At 45.9% G+C, this 15,202-nt stretch overlaps 1 protein-coding gene across 1 annotated transcript in view; it reads right to left on the bottom strand.

Moving 5' to 3' along the window:
- LOC128887124 (interleukin-1 receptor accessory protein-like 1-B) overlaps positions 1-15,202 on the bottom strand; it is a 54,302-nt gene that overhangs the window by 4,542 nt on the left and 34,558 nt on the right. The window contains exons 3-6 of the mRNA XM_054142635.1: positions 11,410-11,623; positions 2,254-2,387; positions 1,447-1,611; positions 76-213 (exon numbers count right to left, since the gene is read on the bottom strand). Coding sequence (XP_053998610.1) covers positions 76-213; positions 1,447-1,611; positions 2,254-2,387; positions 11,410-11,623 — 651 coding nt within the window. The remainder of the gene's footprint in view (positions 1-75; positions 214-1,446; positions 1,612-2,253; positions 2,388-11,409; positions 11,624-15,202) is intronic.

Genomic DNA, 15,202 nt, shown 5'->3' with positions numbered 1-15,202 from the left:
AACATCACGAGTTGCTGGTAGATACCAGAAAAAAAGGTATCGAGTAGCAAAAGGTTAATCCATGTCGCAACTTACAATTCTGATTCAGGTGAGAGAGCTCGAGCGGCGTGCACTTGTATCGATGTCTGGTCTCTAGGGTAGGTATCGCTATACCGACAGCCAGGTTGGCGTCCTTTTCGTGGTAGCAGATCAGCGCGTCGCATTCCTTTCCATCTGCAATCCGTGTCGATGACGCGATTAGTAGGGATAGTATCTATCCGGTGAATTAGGCGAAGTTGAATTTCCAAGGATTCTTTTTTCTACTCGCAACCGAAAGCGTTGCGACGACGGCTTTCGAACGCTACGAATTCCGTGGTGGATACGAGGGCGAGGCGAAAGTGTCGGTTCGTTCGTTCGTTTATGTAACGATTCGCACGAATAAGGAGAGTCGGACACGAACGAAACCGAGTCGTGCGAATCACCGTCCGCGATCGTTCTCTGGTAAATTCCTGACGGCCTCGCATTCTTCGCGGCGAACATTTCGAGCGACGATCGGATAGGTAACCCGGTGAAACGCGATTCGCGTCGCGGTTGACAGAAAACGTTTCGTTCGCGAGCGCGTTCGCGAACGAGAGAGAGAGAGAGAGAGAGAGAGAGGGGGGGGGGGGGGTTCAGACGGTTAACAAAGAGAAAACGATCTCCGGTAAAACGTTAATGGGAGATGTCGCGGTGGTCGTTCTCGGAAACACCGTAATCGCGGTAATTTTCTACTTTCCGTATACGGGGCACTCGCTGGGACGCCGACGGCACTCGGCTGGCCAAGCCCCATAGGCGAGATATCTCGTTCCCGAGGCGGGATATACGTGTATACGTATCTCCTTCCGTAAGAGGCATCGGTTTAACCGTTTAACACGTGTAACTCGCGAGCCGCGGCCACACGCCCGACGATTTATCGTCCACGATTCCTCCGCTTTTCGTTCGTTTCCACTCGCAGAGCGCGTTCCTTTCCTTCGGACGATCGCGGATCGAATCGAATCGGATCGAATCTCGGGTTGGCTCAGAGAAAGGGATGATTCTTAACCGACATCACGGGACGGGTTATCGTCCCGCGACAACGGATCCTATTAATTAATGATAAAACTAAGCGACGAGCAAAAACCCGCGCATCGAGCAAAGCCGTTAAAGTAACTCTCTCGCTTTCCCATTCCGACGATAAAAAAAAAAAAAAAAAAAACCAAACGAACGAGTCATTTGCGCGGTTGCCGCTCACGGTGCTTTACCAAGCTGGATTAAACGTAGATTAAGAGACGTAAATACTGGTTACGCGGCTACCGACTCGTATTTCCGCAACGGAAAGATATCTATTCGAAGTGCGAGTAAAATTTGTACAAAACGACGCGGTTGGTTCCCTCGGTAATTAAAAATCACGATTAACAGTCCCTACGTCCCATCACCCTCGATAATTACCGTTCTCCTCGAGAGGAGCGAACTTGTCGCGACAAAACAGCACCAAAGGTAGCCAGCATCTTGCGTAAAACGCGCCGGCTGAGATCAGGAGAACTAGCACCAGTACGCCGAGCAGGAACGACTTCCTCCAGGATCCATTTTGAAGTCCCAACGCGAACTGTGGTTCTGTAAATAACGAACGCTCCTCTTAACTCCTCTTCGCCTTTGTTTGCGATTATTCTTCCGCTTCGCTCGTCGAATCAACTCGATTATTTAAAAAAAAAAAAGAAGAAGAGAAAAATAATCGATCGTCGACCATGTTATATTCGTCGTTACGCGAGTACGAAAACTACCGGGACGGGTTTGTTTGAAAAGCATACGGCCGCAAATCCCCGGTCACGATTGCGCGTATGACGTTCGTTTAATTGGCTGAAATTAATTGGGCCAAGCTGTCGCTGTCGCCGTCGGTAACGAGCAGCGAATTTAATCGGATTCGATTGAAATCGGTACGGGTCGCGCCGATATAAAGTATGTCTGATCGTTAATTGGTGCGAGACGAGTGGGGAACGAATACTCGATAGTTTTTCCGGCGTGCGAGACGGAACGGAAATGGAAACGGGAAGCGTTCGCGTTCTTCTTGGCGAAAAGCGCACGCGGTACCGCACGAGAGGAAGAATATACAACGAGGAAAGAATACGCAACAAGGACAAGGATTCCTCTATAGAGAGGAATTTTTGTCGGTGCTAGTTTTTTCTTGCTCGTCCGAGCAAGAGATAACTGCCTCGCGCTCCTTAACCGTGAGACAGATTAAAAGGCTTAGTTACATACCTTGTCGGTAAACGTGAGCGGGTAACGTGATCTCCTCGTCCACGCCGTTGCTAACTTCGCACTTGTACTCCCCGTAATCTTCCAGAGTTATGTCCTCGATTTCCAAATAAGAGCCGATGATCTGATTGTTTTCTCTGAAAGCGAGTCGTTAATCTTTAGGTGGACGCGTCGAGTTGGAATGGTTTCTTATTCGTTACAAAAAAATGAAACAAGTGGTACACGCGGTTGCTGTATTGGAAGCTTAACCTTTCGATGCACGATGAGATGTTTGGAAAAAAAAAACAAAAAAAAAAAGACCACTCATTTAAACCAGGGCTTCCTAAACTATGTTGTTTTGAAAAGAATAAAGAGAGACTGTAAGTATACCGCAATAAATCTGCCGTCAGGCGAGAAACCTCATGTTAATCTCATACATGCCCTAACAAACCGAGAACGCATCTCAAGGATTGTTTCGTAAAGTATCATACAAAAACCGAATACACGAAGTGAGATATTCGACACATTTTGTTTCGTATGTTTTGTGTTCTATAAATTCGACTATTTGTATACGTTTGTTCGAGTTTAAAATCATTCTAAAGTAAAACCAGTAAAACGCTTTCCTGATATATCCGAAATTGTTTGAAGTTGTTAATACGTTTAAGAGAAAAAGGCCTCGAGTGCAAACGATTGAAACGTGTTACAATTTGCAACCATCTTTATTTTTGCCCGACTACTCGGCTCGCGAGTTCTACGATAGTTTTAACGATAAACCGAGATCGAAATTCGTTTTTACGCGTTACGTTACACGGCCATGAAAATCGAGGCGAATAAACACTAGCTACTCGTTGAACCGTGTACAACGTAAACCGATATTCCATGCGCGTACAACGGATAACAGGACCACCGCTAAAATTCAATCAGCTGGCCTGGCAAATTTTTAGCGAACCTGTCGATTATCTCGAATCAATTTTCCAACGTTAAAACGAATTTCAGCGAGCCGTTACTCGTGCCCGCGTCGTTAATATTCCATTTTCTCGGTTGGTTTTAATTGCACACCCTGGAACGGACTAAAGTTCGCTAGCGCTCGCGCGTTACTCGCGTTCCACGAGTTGGCGTTTTCTCCGGTCGTCGGGTGCGAAACCTGGCGGTTGCTCGTTATCGTAAAGTTCGCGGCCAACGAACAACGGGAATTTTAAATCGACCAATTTTCCGACTACGAATCAACGGAGCCGCCGCGATGCGATTCGATACGATTCGACAACTTTTAATTAAAAGACCTATTCAAAATGTTTGTTTATCGACTCCATTGACGCTACTAAACATAGGTTGCATAAGCTTTTTCAAAGGTAATCCCGCGATTCATCAGCGTAAACTTCGTTTTGATTGTTTGTTAATATGTATATATTGGGTTGTCCCAAAAGTTTCTTTCGTTTTATTAATAATTAATACATACACAATATTTTATGTTTTATGTTACATTACAAAACTGTGTGCGATTGTGTTTCGTTCCATTACTGTTACACCATCAATGTGTAAAGAAATTAAATTGTCTCTTTATATAAACACTGCCACAGAAAATAATTGAATGCAACTCACGAAAGAAACTTTTAGGACAACCTAATATATTTGTTTATTTGTCAACTGTCAACTATCTTTATTTACTATTTGCTTTATTGCGTCAAATTTCATAATGGATTATACCTAAATAAAATCCAAACAATCGGGAACGTCGCATCGGTCGTTACGTTATTCCGCGTGTTACGACACCGACATTCAATTTTACGTACGATCAAGCTAAGCGGTTCCAGCTCTCGCGTTCGTATCGCGATCTCCGAAGCATATTTTTCGTTACATTCTGTATTTACACAGCGTCGGATCATTTTTTCCAACGAATCGTTAAATTCTGTCGGTGGCAGCAACCTATCGATTTCTAGGAACGATTTATCACCTGATTTTTTCCATTAACCAGCCGTCAGCGGCGGCGATCGTCTGTATTTTCGGGATCAATCGACACGAATGAAGATTGATGGGTCGCCTCTAACCGGAGTTAGTACAACAGGCTGTAAAGGTTCCAAGTACCCCATCGATTGAAATAGTTTAAATCGACTTAACGGCTTGGAATTCGTAGAGTGTTCGTAGAAGTGCGCGTTACGATCGCGACTTCGAATAGACTTGGATCTCGTAACAGGTGAAAGGAAGATCGACAGAGAATCCATAGTTTCGCCCTGTTCAATTAAGAGAATGGAATCGATTCGACTCGGTAGTTTACGCCGCAACATTCGACTCGATTTTCATTTTTTGTTACGCGGCGCGACAAACGAGTTATCGATTCGCGAAACGCGTTTCAACTTTCAACGTACATTGTTCCGGCGTTCGAGCAACGAATTTTATCCGTCGGCATCGCGTCGACCGAGTCGTTAAAGATTTCTTGGAATGCGTCCAACGACTTCCGATCCTCGGATGCATTCAGTCGGTTCGCCTATCTATTTGCATGGAATGAACACGCCGGCCTGAAAACTTGCGGTGCAACGCGATATGTATTCGAAACGGTGAAACCGTTCCTTTCTCGGTCAACTAACCCTAATTTCATCCCTATATGTTCGCACGTGTTGAATCATTTCGTGAATTTAAATAAAGAGTTTCTAAATTCGTTCTTAATACTTCATTTACCGGGAGTCTATTTATAGGCTTTTTAAATATGCAGTATTTAGCTTTTCGAATTTATTTACTGTGTTGATGGTTGTTCGGAAACAGACTTGGCTTTCAACTCGAAACGAATCGGGAACGATTTTGAAAACGAACGAGTCCGAGAGATCGCGTTACACGTGTAAAAAAAAATATTTCGCCGGTTCGGAAAATGGGTCGGACCGGTAGTTTTTTATCCGTTCGAACAAGGACGGAATCTCGAATACGGCGAAAAGGACAATGCGAGTGACGTAATTTCCTGTCGGACCGCGGCGTGCCGAGTCGGAATAATTAAACGGCACATTGTGATCCGTGATGACAGTCTCTGTTGTCCCGGCCCTCGGTAGACGGAACACGGGGTATGGGACGCGAGACTCGTCTGTCAAATTCCAGTCGGCTGAATCAGGCCAGATTAAGTTTCTACCGGGGAGACAGTTTCGCGTGCGTAGGCGATAGGCACGGGTCAGCCAAGATTAACTGTCCACGCAGCGATTTCTGTCCGTTCACGCGTAGAAAATCGTACGAAACGACTGAAAAATAAGGTACCGGTCCGTTTGATGTAACAAATTATCGTAAACGATATTTACGATAATGTATATTTATGTAAGGAAGCGCGGCACTTCCTCTATTCGAATTTCCCGCGCTAACGCACACTGATAAGGTGAAAGAGGAACAACGAATTAGATGAGATAGATAAGAACAGTGCAGATCAACAATAATGAACAATAGTATATAATAATAGTGAACCCTGTGAACAATTGACATTGAATGTTGTTTCTGTGTTTACAGGTAAGGATTGCAAATAGTTGTTTATAAGTTGTATAGTAATAGTAATAAAATAATCATAAATGTGTTTACAGAGAAACAATTCTTGTTAATATAACCGACCTCTATTCTGATATTAAGATTCACATTATATTTATATTAAATATTAATAATTAATATTTACAATGTTACACGATTTTACACGTTTTTTACGAAAACGGAGGTACACAATTTTTGTTGGTGGTACAAATTAGCAGCGATGGGCAAAACCTTAGCGTTCGAATAAATTTGAAGTTTGCCGATATGTTTGTCTCGTTTCCTCTTTTGAATACACATCTCTGCAAATTGGTACAAAATAAGTATTAAATAGTCCGTTAAGTCCGATACGATTCCGCAGATTTGGTCCTGTCAGCTTAAGAGAGATAAAACTAACAGAGGTAGAAAACGATTCGAAAGCTGCTGTCAGCCACATCGTAGAATACAGGGTAGAAATAGTTGCGCTAAATGAAATTAAATTGGAGAAATGAAATCGCTCTGTATTCATCCCCGTTCGCTGTTCCAGACATTCGCCCCAATCCTTTATTCTTCCATTTGTCGGACTTTCCTAGCATTAAGCTTCGAATAATGTTCCGCCTATGCCAGCATTACAATTAATGCGTCGGGGAGAAGTGGGTCAACCTCCGGTAATTGCATCGCATTCATCGACGACCATCCCCTATCGACGACTCGACGACTTCGCTCTATCGAATATCGTTTTTACCCCCGATTACTTTTTGCTCGTCTACACAGTTGTCCCCGCCGATGTCTACTTTTTCGCCTTTTTCTCGGACTCTTTTCCGATTCGTTTTCTCCACCGTCGCTCCACCCTCTTTCTCTTTCTATTCTGCGATCCGGTCTCAATCCTTTTCACTTTATTCTTTCCCGTCCCTTTTCAATATCTCAACGGTCTTTGTCTCCACCCTTTTCGTCGCGTTTCCATCCTATTTTCTCCTCGGCTCGCTTCGGATTCGTTTGCCCCGTCTTTTGTTCCCCTTTCGCTTTCCATCGTTTGCGTTTCTCCGACTCGTCCTACCGAAACATTTCCGATTCTTTCGGCAACTCCTTTTTCTCTGCGAAAATAAGGATAACGTATTCCGTGCACGCGAGAATACGTAACCGTCGTAAAATTGCGAACGTTTCGAGGGGGAGCGGTGTCAGCTGTCCGACGAGTATTCGATAAATCTTGGAATATCGTTACCGGCAACAACGATCGTCTCTCGAACCGTTTTCTTCCAAATGGTTTACTCACGGAACAATCCTTTCGCTGTTCGATGTTTCGAATGAAAACACGCCGAGCAATCCATACAAACGTTACGCGTGTACGTATCGAAAGAACGCCAATTACGATTTTTAAAGCGAACGAAACAATTACGCTGCGCGGTTCGTTGTTTGTTATTTGTATCGGTACGCGTTGCTAGTTTTGTCTCTCCGAACGATTCCGAATCCGCGTATCCCGTCGAAGCGAGCGAAAGTGTCACCGACAGAGTTTCGCGTCGCTTTCACGATGGATTTGCATTCGAACGTAATCAACGTTAATAGATCCGCGTCGGTGGTGCTCGACGCGCGTAATTCGTCTCCATTTGGTTGACGCGGGATCGCTCGATAAAAGATTTACGAGACTAGATCGTCGTTGATCGGGAGACAGAATTTTGTTTGTTTGTAGGGTTGAGTCTATTGTGCTTAACTTGGGGAGCTACTGACTATTCGCTCCCCTTTTTATTTGTTGTTGCACTTATCTTTATATCGTATTTTTTCGCCCTCGGCTTTTTCCATGCTTCGTATCTTTGTTAGCAAGCCCTAACCCAACCATGAACTGCTGACTCTACTGTCTGCCTTCAACCAGAATCTTCTATTCGTCCATAAATTCGGTCCATCGATTCAGATTAACGCATCGCAGGAACGTCACTCTGTGATAATCGTAAATCGAAGCGATTTGTCCTCCCGTTTATCGGATTGTTTCTGTTCGGAAACTTCGTTACGAACATTCTTCCTCCATGGATCGGAGATGGATGACCGACCGTTCTTTTCCGTCCGGATGGAACCGTTTCGTTTTTCGGATCGCGTCAGCGAATTTTCGTTCGGTGGAAACGAGCCGATCGGGAGAGATCATCCCGCGGACACATTTATCGCGACAAAGCGAACGGGTTTGGTATAACGTTCCCTGTCGGCTCGATCTCGTTGTAACAAAATACGTTCTTCGACAGACGACTGACTTGTTATCTTTTTCATTTGTTAATACGAAAAAACAAATTTCACTTTAATTCCGTTACATTACGAACCGTATAAAAAATTGTTACTAGCAGATGCCGTACGAAAGAAGGTCTGCGGGAGGTGACACATTCAAAGCTGGACAGACTAGAAGATTTTTTCTTGGAGTTTCGGATGGTTTTAAACTTCGGTTCTACTCTTTGGGGTAAGAGAGAGAAAATAAGGGCGATAGGGGGGAGAGAGAGAGAGAGAGAGAGAGAGAGAGAGAGAGAGAGAAAAGAGAGGTATGAGGTGGTCGCGTATGCAGCGAACCACGATCGTATTAACTCGATCCTCTGGCACGTAACGGAGGCCCGATTAAAACCGAACGGAATATAAATTGGAGGCTGGCGGAGAGAGCTCGTGAGTCGCTTCGGGTATCGACGATCTCGTTTAATCCTGACCGAGCGCCGACGTTTAGAATATGAGAAGCCCAATGGACCACCCATGGCCGGCCGAGTTCGCTATCTCGCCACGATGATCGAGAGAGCTTGATGACAAAACGAGAGACAAAAGAACGGAGAACCGGCCGGGAACCCGTGAAGCCCGCGAGCCTGGTTCCGTTTCATTCCGGTCTTCCCGACCCGGTTTGTCTCCTCTTCCGTGCCAACTTGACCTCGCGCTTTTCTCTCCGAACCCCGACATTGTTACGTCCGCCCCGGGCCCCGTTTATCGACGCGATGCAACGCGACCATGCGCTCGTCTTTAATTGGGCCTTCGAACCGTTCTCGTCGTCGTTGCCTTCGTCGCTGTCGCGAGCACGCGTCTCGTAGGATCTCCTCAGGCCAGAAACCAGAGACGGGCAAAACCCTAGGCTTCGAATAAATCTGAAGTTCGATACTGTTGTCCGTGCCCGTGCTACAGTTAATGGACTCGGTTCGTACAGCGACTTGTTTATCGACTACATTGACGCTACTAAACATAGGTTGCATATGCTTTCTATAGGTGATCCCGCGATTCGTCTGCGTTAACTTCGTTTTGATTGTTTGTTAATATTTATATATATTTGTTTATTTGTCAACTGTCAACTATCATTATAATGGGTTATGCCCGTATATATTAGGTCCACCGGAAAGTTCCGTCCATTTTTAGGATAAAACAAAATAATAAATTTTTCATACCTTGAATAAATTTGAACGAATGATATAATTTTTATCATTTTTAGGGAATACGCGTACACTTGTTGAAACTTGTTGCGACCGGAACCGATAGAACTTTCCGGTAGACCTAATATATATTGAAATAAATAAAAAAAAGTTTGTCTCGTTTCCTCTTCTGAACATTTTCCAATGTAAGGAAACGGAGACAAACACATCGGCAAACTTCAAACTTATTCGAACGCTAGGGTTTTGCCCATCTCTGCCAGAAACGAACAAGTCGGACTCGCCGGAATCGAGTGCAAAGGGTTTTCTAGTCGCGACCAAAGCTTTCGACGACTCGCGATAGGTAAACCACGAGAACTGCGCGAAGGTTTCGCGACGACCGATTCGCTCGAGAGCGGGCAAGAAATCGGGAACGAGCGGAGAATGCTCGCGGCCAGACGGAGGGATGATTACGGGCCGACATTTTTCTGTTTCCTCTTTCCATTCTGGCTTCGAGATTCGAGCATGATTGGTTGTTTCCAAGGAGAGAGAGGGAGAGAGTACAGTGCGGCGGAATCGGCACCGGTGCAGCGAAGGGGCACCCTCGAAAAAGGGGCCTCTCCTCTCGCCGAGGAGAGGAGAGAGAAAGAGACCAGGGTATCATTACTGTAATGACGGAGTTGGAGCAGAAACACAATTCTCTCCGTCTACCCATTCTCTCTTTCCCTCTTTCAGAGGCAAAGATTCCTTGGAATTTCTTGCTGCTCCTCTTCCCCCTGACCGTGCTTCTCGCATCTTCCGTGGAAGAACGGATCGGCGAGCACTCGACTGGACGCTACGCCGAGTTTGTCCCGCCGTTATTACGTCTATAATGCCCCGGGAGAGGGCCGGCGCAAAAAGGCTAATCACCGGACCCGCGATCGCGCTCGTCGACCCTGACGAACGACTCCTCTTACTCGTTCCACCGCGTATTCGCGGTACCGCGGCTCCCGTCATCCTGCCGATCCTTACTCGAAATTGCGCCCGTGGAAATTTCGTCCTGGAACTATTCGCGACGGCGATTCTGCTACCGGTGTTCCAAGGAAACGTTTCCCAACGTTGGGAACAAAATCTCAGTTTCCGGGGCTAATCACCATCACAAGTTTCGCTACGGATCCCTCGTTAACCAACCTCACCCATTAACCGACTCGGGATACAGGCTGTATACAGGGTGTCCCAAATATGTTGGAGGTCCTTGAAAGTGGTGGTTCCAGGGTGTGATTTGAAACAACTTTTTCCTTGGCGAAAATGTTGTCTGAGGTTTCGTGAAGGAGATATTAAGAGAAAACTACGATCAATCAGAGCTCGCTTCGTCGGTATACTCGTGCTCTGATTGGTTCGGGGTTTTCTGTTAACCCTTTGCACTCGAGAGGTGACTCTCAGTCACTACTAGGTTTCATTTCTTTGGAACTCGAAGTGTCAATAAAATGATTGTCGTTGAGCCAAAGGTGACCTGATTCTCAAATCTCGAATTAGAGATCTCATTTTCAAAGTCAATCTATGCTAAGAAAGCATCTCGAGTTCCTGACAGATACCAGAAAAAAAGGCCTCGAGTGCAAACGGTTAATATATCGGACAACATTTTCGTCAATTTGCTTAGACTAGGTTGACTTCGAAGATGAGATTTCTAATTTGAGATTTGAAAACCAGATCACTCTTGTTCTAACGAAATTGAATCCAAGTTGCTTCGAATCACCCCCTGGACCACCCTTTTCAAGGACCTCCAACGTTTTTGGGACACCCTGTATATTCCGTGCACCTTCCGCGGCTTTCGGGACCGGGATACGCGACTCCGGATCAAAGGGAAATTCCGATACTCCCCGATGAGGTAGCCCCTTAATTAATGGTTTGATACTATGCCTTTGCCTTTACGTGGAGTGTTCTCCATCCGCCATTTTGGTTTCGGCCATTCCGTTCCTTGGCATGTTCGATGTCGATCGAACCGACCGCGCCGCCGCGCTCGCGTAATATCGTTCCTTCGATCAATTTTCCACGAACAAATGATTTTCGCACGATTGAATATAAACAATGTTCTATCTGTGGGATTATTTATCATCGGGGTTCGGATTCCTATACGCGTCGCCACCTGAACGCAGCATTTTGTTTAGATAAGAACGTCCGTTCCTTACCGCGTGACTCGCCGCTGAAAAATCGATGGTCAGTCGAGCGACAACGTGTAATCGAGAAACATTAAAGAATTAATTAAAACAGACACTGTGGGCTCTTGTATTCGGCTTTGCCGTTTTTCCATCCCTATCCCTACATATCGCCATTTCCTATTCAACCAAGTTATAGATAGACGCAACAAATAAGATCTCACCTGGACACCCTGTGCTGAGAGATTCTTCCGTGACTCGGTAGAGTGATGTTGCTGTCGCTCTTCGACCAGGCCACCGAATTCTTCGCATCCGGGAGCTTGACCTTTCCCAGATAAGCTTCGCAAAACAATCTGGCCGCTCCTCCCAGGGGTACCAATTGCGAAGCTGGCCTGTACGTTGGCAGAGGTTTCCCCGTGTACCCGCCGAATTTCTCTCCTGAAAACACAATACGTCCGCTGTAAACTAATCGGGCCAACGCGAGGACGCGTTTTCCTTCGACGTTTTCTTGTGTTAACTCTTTGCACTCGGGACTTTTTTACTACCGGGTATCTATCAGCAACTCGAGATGCTTTCTTAGCATTCTATTCCCAGAAATGGCTTAGGTTGGCTTAGGTTGACCTCGACGATGAGATTTCTAATTTGACATTTGATAAATCAGACCACCCTTGTTCTAATGAAAGGTAAACTTAGACAAATATTATTGCTGGTTGATTCACTGCGTCGAACCTGGTGGTAACCGAGAATCACCTCTCGAGATACTGCATCATGTTAACAGGGTCTACCTGTGTAACGTTTAATTTTCAAGAATTTTCTGTAGGAAAAGTACTAGTGATAAAATCAAAAATTAATGTTAAAACGTCGATCTATCAAATAAGAAAAAATTATCATAATTGCACTAGTACTTTTCCTACAAAAAATTCTTGAAAATTGCCTTGAAAATTAAACGATACACAGGTGGATCCCCTTAAGATGTGATCGGGTCACCTCTCGAGCGCAAAGGGTTAACCGTCATTCTTCTTCGGGCATAGAGGCTATCGACGCTCGAATCGTTTCTAGACAATCCTAGGTTCGAGTCCCTCGATACTTTCGCGAATCGTGATCGTTTAATCGAGACTTCTGTAGCAGTTAACCCAGCCTCGGTTCCCTGGCTCGGTCGATACGAATGAATGAAAACTATTTCATGGAAATACCAGCTATTCGTAACGGTGGTGAATTACTCTTATACGAAAGTGGTATTATTAAAGTGATTTTCATTTCCGGCCGATTCATTCTCTTCCGGTCTGCGCCCTGTACTCCGCGCGCCGTTGAAAACCACCGCGACCGTACCGTCCCCGTTTGCGAGAATAATTACGAAATTTCGTTTCCCTCGCGGAATCCTGGAAATTACTCGTGCGCGCGGTCACCGTCCAACGACGCTCGTCCCCTTTCTCATTCGTGTCACTCAGGCAAAGAACCGACGACCGCAAGCTCTGCTAGATCGTGCATCGCGTTGGGCTACTAGTTTGCTCGATTGCGAACACGTTCGTTCCTTCAAACCCGCAATCAATGTACGGTAACATTTCTATAACCGCGGCGATCGTATATCGCGTATGATAGAAAATTATGCAACTCGAATCAATCATGATTTTTGTTAGCCGATCGGAATAGAGTATCCGAGCTTATTAAACGATCGAGAAGTGGATCGAAGTCTGGCATCGTTACGGCCGTTTCTCTCCAACCGTGTTGCAATTTGCCTCGTGTTAATTTTCCCCGAAGCACACTCGTTAGGTTCAATCGTCTCTCGCATGATCAACCAAGTCCGATGCACCGTGTCCGCTAGGTGATCGATTCGCGAGCAACGTAACAGGATTAATTGGAGTGCCTGCAGCGAGAACTCGATCGCTTTGTCTTTTTCCACCGAAGAATTGATCGTGTATTCGACGGAATACCGAGATACTCGATATTCCAAATCGCCAGGAATCCTCGTTATTCGTTGTTCGTTATCATCGCCGTCGTTCCTTTCTCTAAAGACGAAAGGCTTCGATTTCGATTTCGATTATCGACACGTCCGACCGGTTGATTAAACAATTATTCTTACGAAGCAGAATCACAGCACCGCGCCGCAGCCGAACAGAGTTCGAAATTCCACCAAGATCCTAAACGCACGGGCTTGCTTCGAGAACTTAATACAAACTCCTAGCTACCTAACTTGTCGAAACTTTAACTCCTCTTAACTTACATATCGGAAAATACTGCGCTAACGTTGTTCTTATAAACGATCAGGTTGGAGCACACAGAACTACATTTTAATTCCGTTAGCGAAACGATATTCGTTCTTTCGAAAAGAGTCAACGAAGATTCTGTTCGAGATTTCTAAAAAAAAAAAGGAAGTTCCACGCGTCGTATCCACCGAGTGTTTCCATCTTCGTTTCTCGCTCGGACACGTCTCGTCCTCCCGAAAACGATTCTCGTCGCATATCGCGTCCACGGCCACGTGTACGGTTAATATCCACGATATATCGTTCGATGGGATCGCAAACTCAGGTGCGCACACAGCGGCGTTTGTGTACAGGAACGTGACACGTGTCCGCGGTGCATACATACGCCTTTTACGTGTGCCCAGGTTCGCAACTATGCCAACTCGTGGAACTGACGTTAACGTACGTGTACGTCATTCACAGATCTTTTAGATACCGTGCGTTTCTAATCCGGAAGGTACGCAAGATACGTCTAGGTCGATCGAACGGTCTCTCCGAACGAACTACTGCCAACTCCATTGTACCAACTTCACCGTCCCGACTCTGTCGTTGTCGTCGGTATTTTTTTCTCTCGCAAACGCAAAAAGGAAATCTTTTGTCGCAAATTTCCTTTACTCGAGTCCAATAATTTCACCGAACGCGCGGGATCCGCGGAGATTCGGATTACATCCGGAGCTTGAGTTTCGTTTATGCCGTTGCTTCGATGCGAGACGACTTTCGATACGATCGAATACCAACTCGCCGTCCGTTAACAGAGCTGAGCTATAGTCGACGCGCGTACGATACGCGTGTCGCGACTCGCGTGCACCTCCTCCACTCGTCGCGCATACCTATCAAAATTTTGCGGTTGGTCAGGTCAGGACAGGTTGCTCTTTCTTGTGTCTAAACTCTAGAGTCTAGACTCTAGACTCTAGAGGTCCTACTCGATAAACAACGCAACGATGAAAGAATCGATCGAAGAATCATGCTCGATAATAACCGTACCGAAAGCAAACGAAACTCTTACGTCTCGAGAACGATAACGGGTATACGAGCGAGTGATGTATGCGAGCTACTGCGTGGAAACTTTTTGAAACGATCGAAAGCCGACGCGGAGAAATAAAAGCGCGTAAGTTGCGAAGCGTCGTCGAGAAGCCAGAAGGTAACGAGAAGCGCGAGAGTAAGGACGTTCTGCGAGTTGTGTTTTTCATTCTCTCCACATAAAATTATACTTTCTCGCCGATCCTCGTAAGGTTCGACGGAGGTCCGCCGAGGAAAATTCAAAGCAGCGATCGACCGATCGAGCGATAAATTAAACGACCCCGGGGCTACTATTTCCAGCTCGAAACCACGAAAGCTGTACCCGTCGCGTCGGCGGTGTAGTTACGAGCGAAAGGTCCGCTAACTCGCGATACCCAGCCAGGCAACGAGTACGAAGAGTTTCGAGAAAGACTTCCAAGAATTCTGGTTACCACTGCGAGGAAAGGGCGCGCACCGTTCCATTCGCGGTTTTAAGAGGGTTTCTCGGAAGCGCGCGTGGGCAGCTTTATTCAAATACCTGTACAGCGTACACCTCTCTCCCGCGCCAGCTCTTTCCATGGTCCCCTCTTTCCGTTCTCTTTCGTTCGGTCCAGCGGCGGAGAGAAATCGATGAGTACGCGACTCGATATCTCGGGGCAGTCGCTTTCGACGGCGCTGATGGAGGAGACAGTGGCTCGGCTATGAAGATAGGAACTGGGAAACCGGAACCGAGAACCAACCTCATTTTCTCTTCCTTGTTCCGCGCCAAAGTCGACGA

The sequence above is a fragment of the Hylaeus anthracinus genome, unplaced genomic scaffold (genome assembly GCF_026225885.1).
Source record: "Hylaeus anthracinus isolate JK02 unplaced genomic scaffold, UHH_iyHylAnth1.0_haploid 11985, whole genome shotgun sequence".
NCBI classification, from domain to species: Eukaryota; Metazoa; Arthropoda; class Insecta; order Hymenoptera; family Colletidae; genus Hylaeus; species Hylaeus anthracinus.
This window is presented reverse-complemented; position numbering and strand designations above follow the sequence as displayed.